Genomic DNA, 21,497 nt, shown 5'->3' on the forward strand with positions numbered 1-21,497 from the left:
CAGCCTTGGCCACGCTGATAGACTCCTAACCAAAAAGACTGAGTGGTGTAATAAAATTAAAGGTGCTTCAACAAGGTATTAGTTCGGGGGTGTGTATACTTATGCAACCAGGTTATTGTGTTTTTTATTTTGATCTGTTTTTCTCTGAAAATTGTGACTTTGGTTTTCAACGGAACTGTACAGGTTGTACATTTTACATTAAAGATGGAAATGTTCTGATATGTTTATGGTTTATCTTTGTTTCATTTGTTTTTACATCACAAAAACCTACAGTTTTAACAGGAGTGTGTATCCATTGTAGCGATCAACAACTCAAACGCAATCAGGCAACAGAACAGGAACCCACAGGAGAAAATGTAAGATACTGAACTGTGAAAAAACATAAGATAAGATGTCACATGAAACATCTCTTTGACGGTGACCAACATTGTTTTATTTTATAATTTGAAAATGTGCTTAAAAAAAATAGAAACGTAGTCATAATAGACAGTTTAAAATGTCCTTTGATATGCATAAATTATAATTCATTCATCCTCACAGCCTATAGTTTAGATCAGGTAAACAATATTAGACTAAACCACTGAAAGGTTTGTTTAAATCTGATTTATAATAAAAAGCTTTATTCCTCCTGTCTAAATATATCAAAAGTGCTTTTTGTATTTAAAAAAATAAAATTAAATGCTTATTAATGGAGAGAGGATTTAATCAGTTGTTTGAGGTTGGGTCGAGCGCTGGTCAATTGTTTTCATGAGTTTCTGCACCCAATCGACGTTGGGGTCTGCACACACCTTACGGCCGCTCTTTACAGTAAAGCTGCAGAGGAGAGATAAGATTTAGATCGGTGTAAAACTGCTATAAAATAATAAAATCACATCCCAAAATGTTTCAAACCTCCAAAATATTATTATTTAAAAGTTTATATTATACATAACCACAAATCCATAATGGACATTGAAATACAAACATTTATCATTATTAATTATTAAAAAATAAAAAGAATGAAGGAGTGAAAGCTTACATGACTCCAGGTTTTGGACACTGAGGGTCTGTTACTTCATACGCTGTAATGACTCTTACAGGGATTTGATGTGTCTGGTGACTGAAACAGCATCGACCTACTTCATTTACACCTGTGAAAATATTTAAGTATTAAGTTCTGTGAATAAATGTTCAATAAAAACATATGAGATGCTTTTTATCTGGTACGAGGTGCTGCATTAAGATTGTACCACATGACGTTTGAGTTCTGGACTCTGATTGGTCAGATGGTGTTGATTAATTTTCTACTACAGTGGCTCTGACAATAGTGCAGATGTAAATCACAGGTTTATATCAATGCGCTCGTTCTAAAAATCTGTGTAATTGTTGATACGGTGACGTTTTCTGTAAGATGTATAACGTTTATTTAACACTTATGGAAGGAGCCTCCAGTGTCAGCGCTTTGTAACAGTCAGAGGTGAAGCTGTAAGTTTAAGTTTTTGCAGCACCTTCAGGACAGAGGAGTTAGCGCTGATTTCTTAGTAACATGACAAGCTGCATCTTTTAACATCATGACGGAGAAAAAAAGAGTCTGGTGAGAATGTTTATAGCTGCTAGAAGATCAATGAGAACAGGAACTAACGTGTTTTATAGATGGTCCACGACACCATAAATAAAACTATAACCAGATAAAACGTGTGATGTCATGTTGTAACTGTTCACAGATTGCTGTGGTATAAGAGGAATAACACACTTGGAGACATGCCGTTACAGTAAAATAATCAACTACAGTACCTCTGCTTCATCACCCCACCCCCTCACTCAGTATTTTACTGTAACAGTGCGACAAACACACAGTGGTTTATTAACGCCGGTTATTTTCAGCAACCTGCTGGTCTTTTTAGAGAATTCAGCATCGTTATAAACCAGCGGAGTGTTAATGAGTAATGACTCCAGTCTAGATTATTTTAAAGTAGTCAAAATACTCAATGACATGAATAAGTGAAAATATATATGTATAATATGTACCAAAAATAGCTCTATTATAATATTAATAAAACATATTAAAAAGGTGGACTTTAACTTACTCTCAGCTGTTACATATTAAATATTATAAAAACAACAAAGTAACGTTATCTTACTCCCAGCCGTTGTGAAGGACTGAAGGCAGGCGAGACCCAGCAGAACCAGCAGGAGAGAACGAGAGACCATGACTGCTGATGGTGATGATGATGATGATGGTCACGATGTGAACCAGAGCTGCAACAAGTAACTGATAATAATCAATTATAAACATGGTTGTCACGGAATCTCATTATTGATTATTCGGTCCAAAAGCACACACTGGAGAGTACAGACCAAAGTTGTGTCCCAAATGAGAGACTATACACTTACACTATGCACCCTACCGTCTAGTGTATGAATTTTAAAAGGGTAGAATTATGAAGTTATAAATGATGCCAAAAAGATTTGCATGTGTGGGGTAAGATTTGTGAAAGTGTACATAAGATAAAGCGTGAATCCAATTCGCATGCGCAAGTTAAGCTTTGTAAAGGTGGACATCAAGATTCCAGCGTAAGAAAAAAAGATCTGCAGCATTTTACTGCTTTTTGTAAGTGTAATTCATGTGCTGTGAAACTCTAGCGTCATTTAAACACGAAATAAATATGACCTGTATTCTTCTGTATTCTCCATTTACTGTTACCTGAATGGTTCAATCTACACACCAGGCGCCAGAAGACTTCTTTCTCTTCATTTGGCTCAGCATCGTTCTCACTGCCGAGAGGGTACTTTGCATTCACCCGTACATTATAAAAATAAAATCATATAATCTGCTTACAGCATTGAAATAATGCTAAACTCTATAACTAAACCATTTAACACAAAATCTCTGAGAAATAAAACACAAAGCGTGAGTCTATTGCTTCTTTATTCTACTATTCGGTGTCAGACTAAGTGGCTAGTTCTCAGAATCATGCAGTGCTCGTCCCAACAGTACCCAAAACAATACTTTTACTACTCCATATCAAAGATTGCATATTTCTTTGTTCAGATCCTGTTATGATGATGGGTGAAGTAATCAGTAGAAAGTAGTTCTACTGGAGTAGTGCATTTACATGGACAGCAGTAATCTAATTATGGACCTTATTCTGAATAAGACAGTATTCTGATTAAGGTGTTTACATGAGTCGCTTTTAGAATACTTTCATGTTCCTGTTTTTCATGTTATAGAACATAGTTAGATTAACGGCACACGTCATTACATCCCCACGCCACGCCGTCTGACGTCCCTCCAGAATTTCATGTATCGATGTACAGTTCATCTTCGTTATGGTTCCGTATACAGTTTTGGGCGTTTCATTTCTAATTTTTACGGAAGCTTCAAGTGCAGTTAATTATTCGTCGTGCTGTACGTGCAAATAGACGACTGCTTGAAGCCGTGGGCTGCGTCCCAAACCGCGTACTTACTTATTATATAGTAGCTGAGATACATGTATTTCGCCTGCTATACAGTGGGTAAGTACGTGGTTTGGGACGCAGCCGTGCTCTCTTGTTTGCCGTCAAACAGCTGAGCACTGCCGTGTGTGTACGTGTCCTGTCGCAAAAACTCCCACACGACGTTACTAGTGTGATTAAGGTGTGTACATGTCAATCAGTACGTTTACATGGACGACGATAATCCGATATGAACCCGATTAAGACGATACTCTGATTAAGAAACTAGCATGTAAACAGAGATTATTGATGACCTTAATCCGATTAAGGTCATACTCGAAGTGAACACAATGGAATTAAGACGTGTGGAGTATTCCTGTTTTAGTCGCATTATTGATGTGCGTTACAGACATGTACACACCTTAATCACACTATTAATGCCGTGTGGGAGTTTTCACCGCATTGTGTGACAGGACACGTACACACACGGCAGCGCTCAACCGTTTCACTGCAAACACGAGAGCACGCCTGCATCTGAAACCGATTACTTACCTGCTATACAGTAAGTGAAATACATGTATATCAGCTACTATATAGTAAGTAAGTATGCGGTTTGGGACGCAGCCCACGGCTTCAAGCGGTCGTCTATTAGCACGTACAGCACGACAAATAATTAACCGCACTTGAAGCTTTCGTAAAATTGAAAATGAAAACACCCAAATCTGTATACGGTTCCATAACGAAGACGAACTGTATGTTCTATAATATATAAAACAGGAACATAAAAGCAGTATTCTAAAAGCGACTCATGTAAACACCTTAATCACAATACTATCTTATTCAGAATAAGGTTCATAATTAGATCACTGCTGTCCATGTAAACGCAGTCTGTAACGCACGTCGATAATGCGACTAAAACAGGACTACTCCACACGTCCTAATTCGATTAGTGTTTACTTCGAGTGTGACTTTAATTGGATTGAGGTAATAATAAATTGTTGTTTACATGCTAGATTCTTAATCAGAACATCGTCTTAATCGGATTAATATCGGATTAATGTTGTCCATGTAAACGTACTGTATACTGAGAGAGAGAACAGTACATATCCGGTTATTTCAGGAAAATATTTTCTCCACGTACACAACAAGTCACTTAGACATTTGCAGCAGTTTATAATTTACACATACAGATCACATACGTGCATGCAGATCTTTTAGGAACCATTTATAACTTCATATAGAATCGTCTCAAATGGAGCACTAACCGGAAGTACACGCAGTTAAGCAGTCGCTGGCAGGTGACGTCATACGCACGTAATGTGACGCCGCTGGCTCCAGCAGTGTGACAGAACCTGCTGCATGCGGTTCAGTACTACTGATCAGTACAATAATAAACACCAACACAATCCGGATTTACCACACCGCGCGGATTCCTGCAGCTCTTCCGCGTCAGCCCCGCTGCATTATGGGATAGCTCAGTATGCACAGTGAAGCAGCAGCACATCCGGGTATTTCTCCCCTGCTGATTCATCAATACTGAGAATCCGCTTTTTTCACACTTCCGGGTTTTGTGTTTTGTTAATTCATGAAAACAAATAAATGTGACGCCTCAGTTCTGGTGTCCGGTTGATATTTCACAAAATTAGAACATGAAATTGAGCATGTGCACTACAAGCGTTCCCTGGGAGTACATTTGTTAAATAAACTACAGTGTATTCAATGTAAATATATACATTTTGTAAACATTTGCACATATGAATAATCCAGCTAATACGATATATCTAACATCTATATTACAGAATATCTCAAACAAAATCTAATGATACATTCACCTTGGTTTGTCTATATTTACATATGTTTCATACAAATTAATACAATATTCTTAATCTAATAATAAATGTTCATGTACTGCATGTAGAATATATGGAAAATATCTATGAAGTGCAAACAATATGTGTAACTGACATTTGGATATGTTAATGGGTTCAATATGATGAATTCAATATGTAACCAAAATTTAGAATTATTACTTGAGCATAATCGTATAATCAATATTGGTTAAAAAACATAATCTATATGTATAATCAACAGTGAGAAGCATAATCTAAATCCATAGAACAATGTTTGATCAGGTTATATTCTGAGTGGATTTGAGTTGAATGAACTCTGTGTTTCAGTGCACAACAATTGTTCTTCTGTATTAGCTGTCTCCTGTCTCCACAGCAATAAAAAATGGCAGTAGATATTCGTATGCGTGAGTAAATAACTTTGAGGCAGATACAAATTAGGGAGTTAGGAGAGGGCGTGGGAAAAGGAGGTAGATATCAGCGGGGACAACCTATAGAGAGGGACAGATGCTCATTGAGGTCTAAGAAGGGAGTCAAGGTCAAGACACACAAGCCTGTGCGAAACATTTTTTTTTAAAAGAAACCTTGTCCTCGTGAAACCTTTTCAAGAAAAACAACTAACTGCGCATGTTCCACAAATTTAAGATAACACATAGACATGAATATTTAATTGTGGCAAAAAAGATTGGTCTGTTTCAACGAGGAAAAGCAAAACCCCACCTACAGAGACCATGCTGTGGAGAAAGGTATATAAAGACATGTTTGTGTTTGCATAATTCGGACTTTCTGCAGACTGTCACACTTTATTGGTTTTCAATAAAGTTTATTTACTTTTTGACATCTACTAAACTCTCTGTCTCTGAAGTTTTTGACTTAGGCTAAAAAGGTTGATTTTATTCATGACACTTGAACAGAAACGTAATTGATACCACTGACAGATACACATCCATGTAAACATTACAGTAATACATGTCTAGCTCTTCTCTCATGAACGCTACAAAGGCATCATCTCGCCAAATCCTCTGTATTGTGAGATCTGATTGTGTGTCAGTCACAAAGTCACACCACTGTAGACCAGTCACTGCAACTGGCCTTGAGCCTTCCAATAGTACTTCTGGGTCTCTTTGAGCTTGGTTTGGCCTCTTTGGATTTTCATGAATGGAACCTGAGCAATGCTGTCAGCAGAGGTGCTTTTACTCCTACTAGTCCGAATGGGAAGGTTTGAGATGGATCGTGCACTCGTATGTCTGGACTGGCTCCTAGATGTGGTGCTTCTGGGTTAGCAATAAAACCACAAGGTAGGACACTAACTCTGGCTGTCTCAGAATATGTCCTTAAAATACCAGGCTCAAGTTCAAGGCCACATTTCATAGAATTTGTCTGCCTTGTGCCCTTGATGATTCTTGCTGCTAATGACTGACTAGCTGAATCCCCAACCACATGACAAACCTCTCTGAAGCTGCTTGCAGTAACCCTTGATTGACAGATTTGTCCCCAAGCAGTACATTTTGACTGTAGTCTTGTGCCCTCTTCAATCTGACACACTAAGCTATGGGTAATCTTTATAGACTCCAGATGAAGTGCTTGATGGTGTGTAGACACAAATTTAAAATGACAGCTGAACTGATAGCCATGCACAGGCAGTGGGGGAAATAGATCTGCAGCCATGGGGGGACACTGGTAGGATAGTGGACTACCAAGAGGTACAGGACCAACTCTATTGTTGACATGCTCTCTAGCATGTGTGCCGGCAAAGGCTGGGGCTTGATCTGACAGAGTCTTGCTCCAGAAGTCAAGAGATGGGGATCTGGAAGGGGACCAAAATAAATTTCTATAAACTATTAGTGTTGAACACAGGAAGCTGTAGCTGTGTACACACACACACACACACACACACACACACACACACACACACACACACACACACACACACACACACACACACACACACACACACACACACACACAGTGTTGCGTATTACCTGTGTAATTAGTTTCCGCTTTGTGTGAAAAAGGCTTATTCGGACATGCTGTACTAGTCCTCTGGCGTACTGCCTATAAACAAATACCAGTACACAGAGGAGCCGAGGTTTTTCTGGATAAAAAGTACAATGATGTTTATATTGCTCAAGCGATTTCAGTGCTTTATGATCTACATGGAAATCAAAAAATGTTCTGTCTCCATTTATTTCCAATCTCGATAGTTAGACTTGGAAAATGATTCATTGTCATAAGGGATTGTGGAAACTCACGCTTGTCAAGTATAGATTCGGCTAATTTTTCTTAGTTAATAAATGCTGAGACGTCCCTAATGTAATATAATTTAATGTACATGAAGTTTTTGTCACTGTGGAAATGGATTTTTTCTGTCTTCAACCCCGATCTTTTATCTTTTCTTCTGCTCCAGGTCAGAATTCTGTTAATAAAGCTCGTTCATTTATAAATACTGAAAAAAATCTAAATACTGCAAATAGTGAGACGCTGGCAGTCCATCTGCTTTCTGTATTTTATTAGCAATAAAAGGACACAGATTTACTCCAAAACAGACAATTACACAGATCATTATATGATAATCCTTTATGGAGCCAGTAAAACAGTTACACCACCACCACCACCACCACCACCACCACCACAACAACAACAACAACAACGAGACACAATTTGATGATAGGGTGCACAGTGGCTTAGTGGTCAGCATGTTTGCCTCACACATCCAGGGTCCTTGGTTCAAGTCCCGCTGGGGACACGTGTGTGTTGAGTTTGCATGTTCTCCCCGTGCTGTGGGGGTTTCCTCTGGGTGCTCCGGTTTCCTCCCCCAGTCCAAAGACATGCATGGTAGGCTGATTGCCATGTCTAAAGTGTCCGTAGTGTGTGTGTGATTGTGCCCTGCAATGGACTGGCACCCTGTCCAGGGTGTACCCTGCCCTGTGCCTGATGTTCTCTGGGATAGACTCCAGGTTCCCTGTGACCCTGAAGAAGGAGTAAGTGGCAGAAGATGGATGGATTGATTTGATGATAATCTATTACATGATTATAACCTGTCAATACACCTACAGTTTGAAGACGAGTGATGCTGACAGTCTGACCTGAAGGCTTGAAGTGCTCACTGCACAGCACAGAGGACTCACCTGAGGGAACACCTTCCCTTCTTTCAGCTCCTTCCCGCTGTCTCCTCGACTGTTTCTCTTTGGGAAAGCTTCAGAGTGAGCCAAAATCTCGATTATGGGCAATTTAGTTATAATGTAAACTACATAGAAAAAGTATAATATAAAGTATAATATAAACTGAAACTTATTACTGTTGCCCGGACCAATGTGGCGATGAATGTGGCATCTAGTTATATGTCTATGCAAACTAATCCTTTGGCATGTTGCTTTTCCCCTACAGTGTAGTAGTGAAGTAGGGTAGTGTAGTAGTGTAGTAGGGTAGTAGGGTAGTAGTGTAGTGAAGTAGGGTAGTGTAGTGGTGAAGTAGGGTAGTGTACTTGTGAAGTAGGGTAGTGTAGTGGTGAAGTAGGGTAGTGTACTTGTGAAGTAGGGCAGTGTAGTAGAGTAGTGTAGTAAGATAGTAGTGTTGTAGTGTAGTAGAGTAGTAGTATAGTGAAGTCGGGTAGTGGGGTAGTGTAATATTGAAGTACGGTCATGTAGTGAAGTCGAGGAGAATAGTGTAGTAGTGTAGTGGGGCAGAGTTGTGGGGTACTGTAGTAGTGAAGTAGTGTAGTGGGATAGTGTAGTAGGATAGTGTAGTAGTGAAGTAGTGTAGTAGGATAGTGTAGTAGGGTAGTGTAGTAGTGAAGTAGTGTAGTAGGATAGTGTAGGAGTGTAGTAGGGTAGTGTAGTAGTGAAGTAGGGTACTGTAGTAGTGAAGTAGGATAGCGCAGTAGCTTAGTGTAGTAGTGTAGTGTAGTAGTGTAGTAGCTTAGTGTAGTAGTATAGTGTAGAAAGTTAATGTAGTAGTGAAGTAGGATAGCGTAGTAGCTTAGTGTAGTAGGGTAGTGTAGTAGTGTAGTAGCTTAGTGTAGTAGTATAGTGTAGTAAGTTAATGTAGTAGTGAAGTAGGATAGCGTAGTAGCTTAGTGTAGTAGTGTAGTTGGATAGTGTAGTAGTGTAGTGTAATAAGTTAATGTAGTAGTGAAGTAGGATAGCGTAGTAGCTTAATGTAGTAGTGTAGTGTAGAAGTGTAGTGAAGTAGGGTAGTGTAGTAGTGAAGTAGTGTAGTAGGGTAGTGTAGAAGTGTAGTGAAGTAGGGTAGTGTACTAGTGAAGTAGTGTAGTAGGGTAGTGTAGAAGTGTAGTGTAGTAGGGTAGTGTAGAAGTGTAGTGAAGTAGGGTAGTGTAGTAGTGAAGTAGGGTAGTGTAGAAGTGTAGTGAAGTAGGGTAGTGTAGTAGTGAAGTAGGGTAGTGAAGTAGAAGTAGGGTAGTGTAGTAGTGAAGTAGGGTAGTGTAGTAGGGTACTGTAGTAGTGAAGTAGGGTAGTGTAGTAGTGAAGTAGGGTAGTGTAGTAGGGTACTGTAGTAGTGAAGTAGGGTAGTGAAGTAGTGTAGTACTGTAGTAGTGTAGTGAAGTAGAGTAGTGGGGTAGTGTAGTAGTGTAGTGAAGTAGGGTAGTAGGGTACTGGTGTAGTGAAGTAGGGTAGTGAAGTAGTGTAGTACTGTAGTAGTGTAGTGAAGTAGAGTAGTGGGGTAGTGTAGTAGTGTAGTGAAGTAGGGTAGTAGGGTACTGGTGTAGTGAAGTAGGGTAGTGAAGTAGTGTAGTACTGTAGTAGTGTAGTGAAGTAGAGTAGTGGGGTAGTGTAGTAGTGTAGTGTAGTAGGGTAGTAGGGTAGTGGTGTAGTGAAGTAGGGTAGTGTAGTAGTGAAGTAGTGTAGTAGGGTAGTAGTGTAGTGTAGTAGGGTAGTAGTGTAGTGAAGTAGGGTAGTGGGGTAGTGAAGTAGGGTAGTAGTGTAGTGTAGTAGGGTAGTAGTGTAGTAGTGTAGTGAAGTAGGGTAGTGTAGTAGTGTAGTAGTGTAGTGTAGTGAAGTAGGGTAGTAGTGTAGTAGTGTAGTGAAGTAGGGTAGTGTAGTAGTGTAGTAGTGTAGTGTAGTGAAGTAGGGTAGTAGTGTAGTAGTGTAGTGAAGTAGGGTAGTGGGGTAGTGTAGTAGGGTAGTAGTGTAGTGAAGTAGGGTAGTGTAGTAGTGTAGTAGGGTAGTGAAGTAGGGTAGTAGTGTAGTGAAGTAGGGTAGTGGGGTTGTGTAGTATTGAAGTAGGGTCATGTAGTGTAAATTATGTGGTATATGATAACGGGAGTGATCTAAGTGATTAATAATACAGTAATGATAAACAGTGGGAGCGCAAGTAAAATCTGTAATGTCTAATTAAAACAGTAGGATCAGAGTAAACATAAATAAAACAATATGCCTAAAGGCGGTGAGTAACAGGAACCATAAGGTGCAGTGAAAGTGAGATTTTATTATTCATTTAGGACTGTAGTTTAATTATCAGTGCTTTTTTTGTTCATCCATAAAAAATAATGCATAAATCCTTTTTTTTTTTGGTTAAACAGTTGTGTTAATGTTAAGTTTTAGTCTGAACTTTATATTTTGTAACACTAAGTTTGTGGATTTTATTTTAAATAAATGAAATAATTATATTTCAAATTTGCTTTAAAACATCAATTTAATCGATTAATCAAAAAAATGGGAAAAGAATCAATCGGCCGATTCATCGGTTATACTTGTTAGTTGCAGCTGTAATAAATACCATGATCTGTACTGGGGGTACAAAAGGCACCGAACTGTAGAAATGACTCTTTTTTAATTTTTTAATTGTTGCTATCAAAGATATCAGGTGACCAACATTGTTTTCTTTTATAATGTGAAAATGTGGTTAATAAAATAGAAACAAAGTCATAAAATGCAGTTTAAAATGTCCTTTAATATGTATAAAAATATAATTCATTCATCCTCACAGCCTATAGTTTTATTCAGTTAAACAATGTTAGACTAATTCAAACAAAAGCTTGTGTAAATAGGATATAGAGTAAGAAGCTTTATTCCCTCTGTCTAAATACATAAAAAGTGCTCTTTGGAAAAAAAAACAACAATAAAACAAAACAAATAAAATGAATAGTTTATTAAAGGAGAGAGGATTTAATCAGTTGTTTGAGGATGGGTCGAGCGCTGGTCAATTGTTTTCATGAGTTTCTGCACCCACTCGACGCTGGTGTCTGCACACACCTCACGGCCGCTCTTTAGAGTAAAGCTGCAGAGGAGAGATAAGATTTAGATCGGTGTAAAACTGCTATAAAATAATAAAATCACGTCCCAAAATGTTTCAAACCTCCAAAATATTATTATTTTAAAGTTTATATTATACATAACCACAAATCCATAATGGACATCGAAATACAAACATTTATCATTATTAATTATTTAAAAAAAAAAGAATGAAGGAGTGAAAGCTTACAGGACTCCAGGTTTTGGACACCGATGGCCTGTTACTTCATACGCTGTAATGCGTTTTACAGGGATTTGACGTGTCTGGTAACTAGAACAGCATTGATCTGGACCATTTGCATCTGTGTGAAAATATTTAAGTATTAAGTTCTGTGAATAAATGTTCAATAAAAACATATGAGATGCTTTTTATCTGGTACGAGGTGCTGCATTAAGATTGTACCACATGACTGTTGAGTTCTGGACTCTGATTGGTCAGAAGGTGTTGATTAATTTTCCACTACAGCGGCTCTGATAGTAGTGCAGATGTAAATCTCAGGTTTATATCAATGCGCTCGTTCTAAAAATCTGTGTAATTGTTGATACGGTGAAGTTTTCTGTAAGGAGATGTTTAACGTTTATTTAACACTTATGGAAGGAGTCTCCAGTGTCAGCGCTTTGTAACAGTCAGAGGTGAAGCTGTAAGTTTAAGTTTTTGCAGCACCTTCAGGACAGAGGAGTTAGCGCTGATTTCTTAGTAACATGACAAGCTGCATCTTTTAACATCATGACGGAGAAAAAAAGAGTCTGGTGAGAAGAATGTTTATAGCTGCTAGAAGATCAATGAGAACAGGAACTAACGTGTTTTATAGATGGTCCACGACACCATAAATAAAACTATAACCAGATAAAACGTGTGATGTCATGTTGTAACTGTTCACAGATTGCTGTGGTATAAGAGGAATAACACACTTGGAGACATGCCGTTACAGTAAAATAATCAACTACAGTACCTCTGCTTCATCACCCCACCCCCTCACTCAGTATTTTACTGTAACAGTGCGACAAACACACAGAGGTTTATTAACGCCGGTTATTTTCAGCAACCTGCTCGTCTTTTTAGAGAATTCAGCATCGTTATAAACCAGCGGAGTGTTAATGAGTAATGACTCCAGTCCAGATTATTGTAAAGTAGTCAAAATACTCAATGACATGAATAAGTGAAAATATATATGTATAATATGTACCAAAAATAGTTCTGTTATAATATTAATAAAACATATTAAAAAGGTGGACTTTAACTTACTCTCAGCTGTTACATATTAAATATTATAAAAACAACAAAGTAACGTTATCTTACTCTGGGCTGTTGTGAAGGACTGAAGGCAGGCGAGACCCAGCAGAACCAGCAGGAGAGAACGAGAGAACATGACTGCTGATGATGATGATGATGATGATGATGATGAGGAGGAGGAGGATGGTCACGATGTGAACTAGAGCTGCAACAACTAATCGATAATAATCAATCATTAACATGGTTGTCATGGAAACTCATTATTGATTATTCAGTCCAAAAACACACACTGGAGAGTACAGACCAAAGTTGTGTCCCAAATGAGAGACTATACACTTACACTGTGCACCCTACCGTCTAGTGTATGAATTTTAGAAGGGTAGAATTATGAAGTTATAAATGATGCCAAAAAGATTTGCATGTGTGGGGTAAGATTTGTGAAAGTGTACATAAGATAAAGCGTGAATCCAATTCGCATGCGCAAGTTAAGCTTTGTAAAGGTGGAAATCAAGATTCCAGCGTAAGAAAAAAAGATCTGCAGCATTTTACTGCTTTTTGTAAGTGTAATTCATGTGCTGTGAAACTCTAGCGTCGTGTAAACACGAAATAAATATGACCTGTATTCTTCTGTATTCTCCATTTGCTGTTACCTGAATGGTTCAATCTACACACCAGGCGCCAGAAGACTTCTTTATCTTCATTAGGCTCAGCATCGTTCTCACTGCCGAGAGGGTACTTTGCATTCACCCGTACATGATAAAAATAAAACTTAATTAAAACACGATCCTTTATTAGTTGTGTACCATTAAGCTGACTCCCACGTGTTCATACTGGATTTCTAGCTGGTGTGAAGAAAGAAAATCTCCTGGAAGAAAGTTATTGTATTGGTTTGGTTTTACATAGAAATTCTGTATATCATATAATCTGCTTACAGCATTGAGATAATGCTAAACTCTATAACTAAACCATTTAACACAAAATCTCTGAGAAATAAAACACAAAGCGTGAGTCTATTGCTTCTTTATTCTACTATTCGGTGTCAGACTAAGTGGCTAGTTCTCAGAATCATGCAGTGCTCGTCCCAACAGTACCCAAAACAATACTTTTACTACTCCATATCAAAGATTGCATATTTCTTTGTTCAGATCCTGTTATGATGATGGGTGAAGTAATCAGTAGAAAGTAGTTCTACTGGAGTAGTGCATTTACATGGACAGCAGTAATCTAATTATGGACCTTATTCTGAATAAGACAGTATTCTGATTAAGGTGTTTACATGAGTCGCTTTTAGAATATTCATGTTCCTGTTTTTCATGTTATAGAACATAGTTAGATTAACAGCATACGTCATTACATCCCCACGCCACGCCGTCCGACGTCCCTCCAGAATTTCACGTATCGAAGTACAGTTCGTCTTCGTTATGGTTCCGTATACAGTTTTGGGCGTTTCATTTCTAATGTTTACGGAAGCTTCAAGTGCAGTTAATTATTCGTCGTGCTGTACGTGCAAATAGACGACTGCTTGAAGCCGTGGGCTGCGTCCCAAACCGCGTACTTACTTATTATATAGTAGCTGAGATACATGTATTTCGCCTGCTATACAGTGGGTAAGTACGTGGTTTGGGACGCAGCCGTGCTCTCGTTTGCCGTCAAACAGCTGAGCACTGCCGTGTGTGTACGTGTCCTGTCGCAAAAACTCCCACACGACGTTACTAGTGTGATTAAGGTGTGTACATGTCAATCAGTACGTTTACATGGACGACAATAATCCGGTATTAACCCGATTAAGACGATACTCTGATTAAGAAACTAGCATGTAAACAGAGATTATTGATGACCTTAATCCGATTAAGGTCATACTCGAAGTGAACACAAATGGAATTAAGACGTGTGGAGTATTCCTGTTTAATCGCATTATCGACGTGCGTTACAGACATGTACACACCTTAATCACAATATTAACGTCGTGTGGGAGTTTTCACCGCATTGTGCGACAGGACACGTACACACACGGCAGCACTCAACCGTTTCACTGCAAACACGAGAGCACGCCTGCATCTGAAACCGCGTACTTACCTGCTATACAGTAAGCGAAATACATGTATATCAACTACTATATAGTAAGTAAGTACGCGGTTTGGGACGCAGCCCACGGCTTCACGGTCGTCTATTAGCACGTACAGCACAACAAATAATTAACCGCACTTGAAGCTTTCGTAAAATTGAAAACACCCAAATCTGTACACGATTCCATAACGAAGATTAACTGTACGTTCTATAATATATAAAACAGGAACATAAAAGCAGTATTCTAAAAGCAACTCATGTAAACACCTTAATCACAATACTGTCTTATTCAGAATAAGGTCAATAATCAGATCACTGCTGTCCATGTAAACGCAGTCTGTAACGCACGTCGATAATGCGACTAAAACAGGAATACTCCACACGTCCTAATTCGATTAGTATTTACTTCGAGTGTGACTTTAATTGGATTAAGGTAATAATAAATTGTTGTTTACATGCTAGATTCTTAATCAGAACATCGTCTTAATCGGATTAATGTCGGATTAATGTTGTCCATGTAAACGTTCTGTATACTGAGAGAGAGAACAGTACATATCCGGTTATTTCAGGAAAATATTTTCTCCACGTACACAACAAGTCACTTAGACATTTGCAGCAGTTTATAATTTACACATACAGATCACATACGCGCATGCAGATCTTTTAGGCATTATTTATAACTTCATATAGAATCGTCTCAAATGGAGCACTAACCGGAAGTACACGCCGTTAAGCAGTCGCTGGCAGGTGACGTCATACGCACGTAACGTGACGCCGCTGGCTCCAGCAGTGTGACAGGACCTGCTGCATGCGGTTCAGTACTACTGATCAGTACAATAATAAACACCAACACAATCCGGATTTACTACACTGCGCGGATTCCTGCAGCTCTTCCGCGTCAGCCCCGCTGCATTATGGGATAGCTCAGTATCCACAGTGACCAGTGTGTACTTCCTACACAATCCAGGCGGAAGCAGCAGCACATCCGGGTATTTCTCCCCTGCTGATTCATCAATACTGAGAATCCTCTTTTTTCACACTTCCGGGTTTTGTGTTTCGTTAATTCATGAAAACAAATAAATGTGACGCCTCAGTTCTGGTGTCCGGTTGATATTTCACAAAATTAGAACATGAAATTGAGCATGTGCACTACAAGCGTTCCCTGGGAGTACATTTGTTAAATAAACTACAGTGTATTCAATGTAAATATATACATTTTGTAAACATTTGTACATATGAATAATCCAGCTAATACGATATATCTAACATCTATATTACAGAATATCTCAAACAAAATCTAATTATACATTCACCTTGGTTTGTCTATATTTACATATGTTTCATAGAAATTAATACAATATTCTTAATGCAATAATAAATAAATGTTCATGTACTGCATGTACTATGAACAGAAACGTAATTCATACCATTGACACATGCACATCCATGTAAACATTACAGTAATACATGTCTAGCTCTTCTCTCATGGGCGCTACAAAGGCATCATCTCGCCAAATCCTCTGTATTGTGAGATCTGATTTTGTGTCAGTCACAAAGTCACACCACTGTAGAAAAAACTGCAACCTGTTATTTTAACTAAAACGGAATGATTTGCTATCAGAACGATGATAGATAATCTGACGAACTCATAAACCAAGCAGCATATTACATATAACCTCAAGTTTGTGGGTCTCCTCATTTTTCCTCACTGATCGGTAACACCTATCTCTCACTACCACCTTGTGATCAACAACATTTAAGACTGAACATATACACATACTGAACATTGTTAGCATTCATACTGTTGCAAATATTAGCGCTAGCTAGTTGTCAAATTATCTTGATAATTGTGTACAAATTCCTCAACGAAGAATTTATAGCTCTTGCTCAGCCTTGATTCTTTAGCTGTAGAGTGTTCTCCAACAATTCAGTTGGCGTCCTCGAACCCGAGTCGTGGCAGGGTCGAGAGAGAAGTAGTGAAGAATCTCTCCGTGTTTACTCTGCATGGAACACCGTAGTTCATGTCGCGGCGGAAATAAAGTTACACCGTGGTGACGTAGTTTCCGCTTTGTGTGTAAAAGGATTATTCAGAAATACTGTAGTACTCCTCTGGCGTACTGCCTATAAACAAATACCAGTACACAGAGGAGCCGAGGTTTTTCTGGATAAAATGTACAATAATGTTTATATTTCTCAAGCGATTTCAGTGCTTTATGATCTACATGGAGAGCAAAAATAGTTCTGTCTCCATTTACTTCCAATCTCGATAGTTAGACTTGGAAAATGATTCATTGTCATAAGGGATTGTGGAAACTCACGCTTGTCAAGTATACATTCGGCTTATTTTTATTGGTTAATAAATGCTGAGACGTCCCTAATGTAATATAATTTAATGTGCATGAAGTTTTTGTCACTGTGGAAATGGATTTTTTCTGTCTTCAACCCCAATCTTTTATCTTTTCTTCTGCTCCAGGTCAGAATTCTGTTAATAAAGCTCGTTCATTTATAAATACTGAAAAAAATCTAAATACTGCAAATAGTGAGACGCTGGCAGTCCGTCTGCTTTCTGTATTTTATTAGCAATAAAAGGACACAGATTTACTCCAAAACAGACAATTACACAGATCATTATATGATAATCCTTTATGGAGCCAGTAAAACATTTACAATAATAATAATAATAATAATAATAATAATAATAATAATAATAATAATAATATAACAAGCCACAATTTGATGATAATCTATTACATGATTATAGCCTGTCGATACACCTACAGGTTGGAGACGAGTGGGGAAACTGAAGACAGGTGGTTTATCTCCATCTCTAGTCCTGACAGTCTGACCTGAAGGCATGAAGTGCTCACTGCACAGCACAGAGGACTCACCTGAGGGAACACCTTCCCTTCTTTCAGCTCCTCCCCGCTGCCTCCTCGACTGTTTCTCTTTGGGAAAGATTCAGAGTGAGAAAACGTAACTAGCCAACTAACTACAGTAAGATTCAGAATTTATCAGTCGCTCAGCCCGATCGAGGTGTTCCTCATAAAAGTCAGTTTGGAGGAAAACGGCAGCATAGATGGAAATCTCGATTATGGGCAATTTAGTTATAATGTAAACTATATACAAGAAGTATAATATAAACTATAATATAAGCTAGACTCATTACTGTAATAAATACCAGGATCTGTACTGGTGGCGCAAAAAGGCACCGAACTGTAGGAATGACCCTTTTTCAAATTTTTGAATGAAATGACCAACATTGTTTTCTTTTAAAATGTAAAAATGTGGTTAAAAAATAGAAACATAGTCATAAAATGCAGTTTATAATGTCCTTTAATATGTATAAAAATATAATTCATTCATCCTCACAGCCTATAGTTTTATTCAGTTAAACAATGTTAGACTAATTCAAACAAAAGCTTGTGTAAATAGGATATAGAGTAAGAAGCTTTATTCCCTCTGTCTAAATACATAAAAAGTGCTCTTTGGAAAAAAAAACAACAATAAAACAAAACAAATAAAATGAATAGTTTATTAATGGAGAGAGGATTTAATCAGTTGTTTGAGGTTGGGTCGAGCGCTGGTCAATTGTTTTCATGTGTTTCTGCACCCACTCGACGCTGCGGTCTGCACACGCCTTACGGCCGCTCTTTAGAGTAAAGCTGCAGAGGAGAGATAAGATTTAGATCGGTGTCAAACTGCTATAAAATAATAAAATCACGTCCCAAAATGTTTCAAACCTCCAAAATATTATTATTTTAAAGTTTATATTATACATAACCACAAATCCATAATGGACATTGAAATACAAACATTTATCATTATTAATTATAACGAAAAAAAAAGAATGAAGGAGTGAAAGCTTACACGACTCCAGGTTTTGTACACCGATGGTCTTTTACTTCATACGCTGTAATGAGGTGTACAGGGATTCGATGTGTCTGGTATTTGAAACAGCATTGATCTGGTTCATTTTCACCTGTGAAAATATTTAAGTATTACGTTCTGTGAATAAATGTTCAATAAAAACATATGAGATGCTTTTTATCTGGTACGAGATGCTGCATTAAGATTGTACCACATGACTGTTGAGTTCTGGACTCTGATTGGTCAGATGGTGTTGATTAATTTTCTACTACAGTGGCTCTGACAGTAGTGCAGATGTAAATCTCAGGTTTATATCAATGCGCTCGTTCTAAAAATCTGTGTAATTGTTGATACGGTGAAGTTTTCTGTAAGAAGATGTTTAACGTTTATTTAACACTTATGGAAGGAGTCTCCAGTGTCAGCGCTTTGTAACAGTCAGAGGTGAAGCTGTAAGTTCAAGTTTTTGCAGCACCTTCAGGACAGAGGAGTTAGCGCTGATTTCTTAGTAACATGACAAGCTGCATCTTTTAACATCATGATGGAGAAAAAAAGAGTCTGGTGAGAAGAATGTTTATAGCTGCTAGAAGATCAATGAGAACAGGAACTAACGTGTTTTATAGATGGTCCACGACACCATAAATAAAACTATAACCAGATAAAACGTGTGATGTCATGTTGTAACTGTTCACAGATTGCTGTGGTATAAGAGGAATAACACACTTGGAGACATGCCGTTACAGTAAAATAATCAACTACAGTACCTCTGCTTCATCACCCCACCCCCTCACTCAGTATTTTACTGTAACAGTGCGACAAACACACAGAGGTTTATTAACGCCGGTTATTTTCAGCAACCTGCTCGTCTTTTTAGAGAATTCAGCATCGTTATAAACCAGCGGAGTGTTAATGAGTAATGACTCCAGTCCAGATTATTGTAAAGTAGTCAAAATACTCAATGACATGAATAAGTGAAAATATATATGTATAATATGTACCAAAAATAGTTCTATTATAATATTAATAAAGCATATTAAAAAGGTGGACTTTAACTTACTCTCAGCTGTTACATATTAAATATTATAAAAACAACAAAGTAACGTTATCTTACTCTCAGCCGTTGTGAAGGACTGAAGGCAGGCGAGACCCAGCAGAACCAGCAGGAGAGAACGAGAGACCATGACTGCTGATGGTGACGATGATGATGATGATGATGATGATGCGGACGATGGTCACGATGTGAACAGAATGGTCTCAGTGCAGATATCAGCTCACTCTTCAGTTTATATAAGAACATAAGAAGAGTGGGAGAGTGTGGTTTTGGTATTTGAAGGTGACAGTAAAAGTTCCCCTTTGACTAAGAGAAAAAAAAAATTTCTTCCATAGAATACCCCGCTGCGGTTTTCACCTAAGGTGAGAACTTACCTCACATTACCGTATTAAGCACAGCAAATAAATTAATGATGAGCAAGTGCAGCTTTATCCAGGTGAAACCGATAATACATGAATATGACTCAGTGTGGCTAATAATTCACACAACTTGTACTTCATTATTCCTTTCCCTGTGTTTGAAGTACAAAGTACTAAACAATATTCCTTTTTTATAAAAAAAGATCATAATAAATAAAACATTATTTAACATGGTGGATTGAAAAACCACTGATTCAGATAAAATCCATAAGTTTCACATAACCTGGCCATCACACTCATATGTGGTTCTTCCTGAAACTGTTGCCACAGAAGCATACAAATGTATTGAATGTCTTTGTACGCTGTAGCTTTTCAGTTTCCTTTCACTGGATCTAAGAGGCCCAAACCTGTTCCATTAAGCTCCATGAAGACATGTTGTGTTAAGGTTGGAAGAAGGTAGAAGAACTCGTGTGTCCTGCACAGAGCCCTGATCTCTGAACCCCAACGGACACCTTGAACTGGAACGCCGACTGCACCCTCGACATCCCGACATCAATACCTGCTCCTCCCTAATGGCTGAATGATCACAAATCCCCACAGCCACACTCCAAGATCTAGTGGAAAGCCTTCTCAGACGAGTGGAGCTTAATATGACAGTAAAGAGGGAATGAATCTGAAACGCGATGTTCAGTAAGCTCATATGGGTGTCATGGTCAGGTGATCACATTTAAAAACAGTTAGTCATGGTGAGCATTACATACACGTGGAATGTGAAATGTCTAAAAGCCACGTTTTTACATTCCACATGTGACTTGTGTGATTATTCAACTATGAAGGTCATGTGATATTCTGTAAACAAAATAAAAAATGTAACATATGAACCAGCCTGAACGTGTGAGAGAGAAAGAGTGCAGATCATTACGAGGAAAAAATGAGCTCCGCAGAAAGTCAGCAGCTTGTGGTCAAGAGAATCTAGTGGGGGAGGGGAAGTGGTTCGATGAGGAGGAGAGTAGCACACATATAGCGATTAGAAATAATGAGTTTGGCAGACGTTCCACTACATTACATGTATCTATAAAAAGCTAAAGAGTATGTGTTGTTCTTTAATCAATAAAAATAATGTAATTGTTGACAAGTTGCTGTGGTATAAGAGGAATAAAACACATGGAGACATGCTGTTATAGCCAAATAATCCATTTATAATCAATGTATATGGAGTGCGTGGGACGGGAAAAACACAGAAGCACATGTAGTGGTCACTGGGTTATATATTGCAGCGTAAGAACTTAATAATCATGGAAATTACAGACCGAGAGAAGGGGGTGGCGGGGGGGGGGGGGGGGGGGGGGTGTATAGGAAATTAGGTCATGGTATTATATCTGAAAGCTGCTTAACCACACACTTCCCTCG

General features: G+C 38.2%; 2 protein-coding genes and 2 long non-coding RNA genes across 5 annotated transcripts in view; all 4 read right to left on the reverse strand.

The window, feature by feature from the left end:
• Positions 1–485: 485 nt before the first annotated feature.
• Positions 486–4,917, reverse strand: LOC128633079 (uncharacterized). The gene is made up of 4 exons (XR_008396741.1): positions 4,680–4,917; positions 2,121–2,238; positions 1,019–1,130; positions 486–813 (listed from the first exon to the last, which is right to left on the reverse strand). It is a non-coding gene; the product is annotated as an uncharacterized LOC128633079 (long non-coding RNA).
• Positions 4,918–11,151: 6,234 nt separating this feature from the next.
• Positions 11,152–21,497, reverse strand: part of LOC108268114 (C-C motif chemokine 3) — a 25,524-nt gene continuing 15,178 nt past the window's right edge. The window contains exon 3 of the mRNA XM_017472833.3: positions 11,152–11,498. Coding sequence (XP_017328322.1) covers positions 11,387–11,498 — 112 coding nt within the window. The 3' untranslated portion in view covers positions 11,152–11,386. The remainder of the gene's footprint in view (positions 11,499–21,497) is intronic.
• On the reverse strand, positions 12,878–15,833 carry LOC128633080 (uncharacterized). Of its 2 annotated transcripts, none has more exons than XR_008396743.1 (3): positions 15,528–15,833; positions 13,419–13,481; positions 12,878–12,960 (listed from the first exon to the last, which is right to left on the reverse strand). It is a non-coding gene; the product is annotated as an uncharacterized LOC128633080 (long non-coding RNA). The 2 variants fall into 2 exon arrangements; XR_008396742.1 differs by having other exon boundaries at positions 12,897–12,960; positions 13,397–13,481.
• LOC128628656 (C-C motif chemokine 3-like) lies at positions 18,129–19,947 on the reverse strand. The gene is made up of 3 exons (XM_017472835.3): positions 19,789–19,947; positions 18,681–18,792; positions 18,129–18,475 (listed from the first exon to the last, which is right to left on the reverse strand). Exons 1-3 carry the CDS (start codon positions 19,856–19,858, stop codon positions 18,364–18,366), a joined length of 294 nt encoding a protein of 97 aa, XP_017328324.1. The 5' UTR covers positions 19,859–19,947; the 3' UTR covers positions 18,129–18,363.

Source organism: Ictalurus punctatus, chromosome 7, assembly GCF_001660625.3.
Source record: "Ictalurus punctatus breed USDA103 chromosome 7, Coco_2.0, whole genome shotgun sequence".
In the NCBI taxonomy this organism is placed as follows: domain Eukaryota; kingdom Metazoa; phylum Chordata; class Actinopteri; order Siluriformes; family Ictaluridae; genus Ictalurus; species Ictalurus punctatus.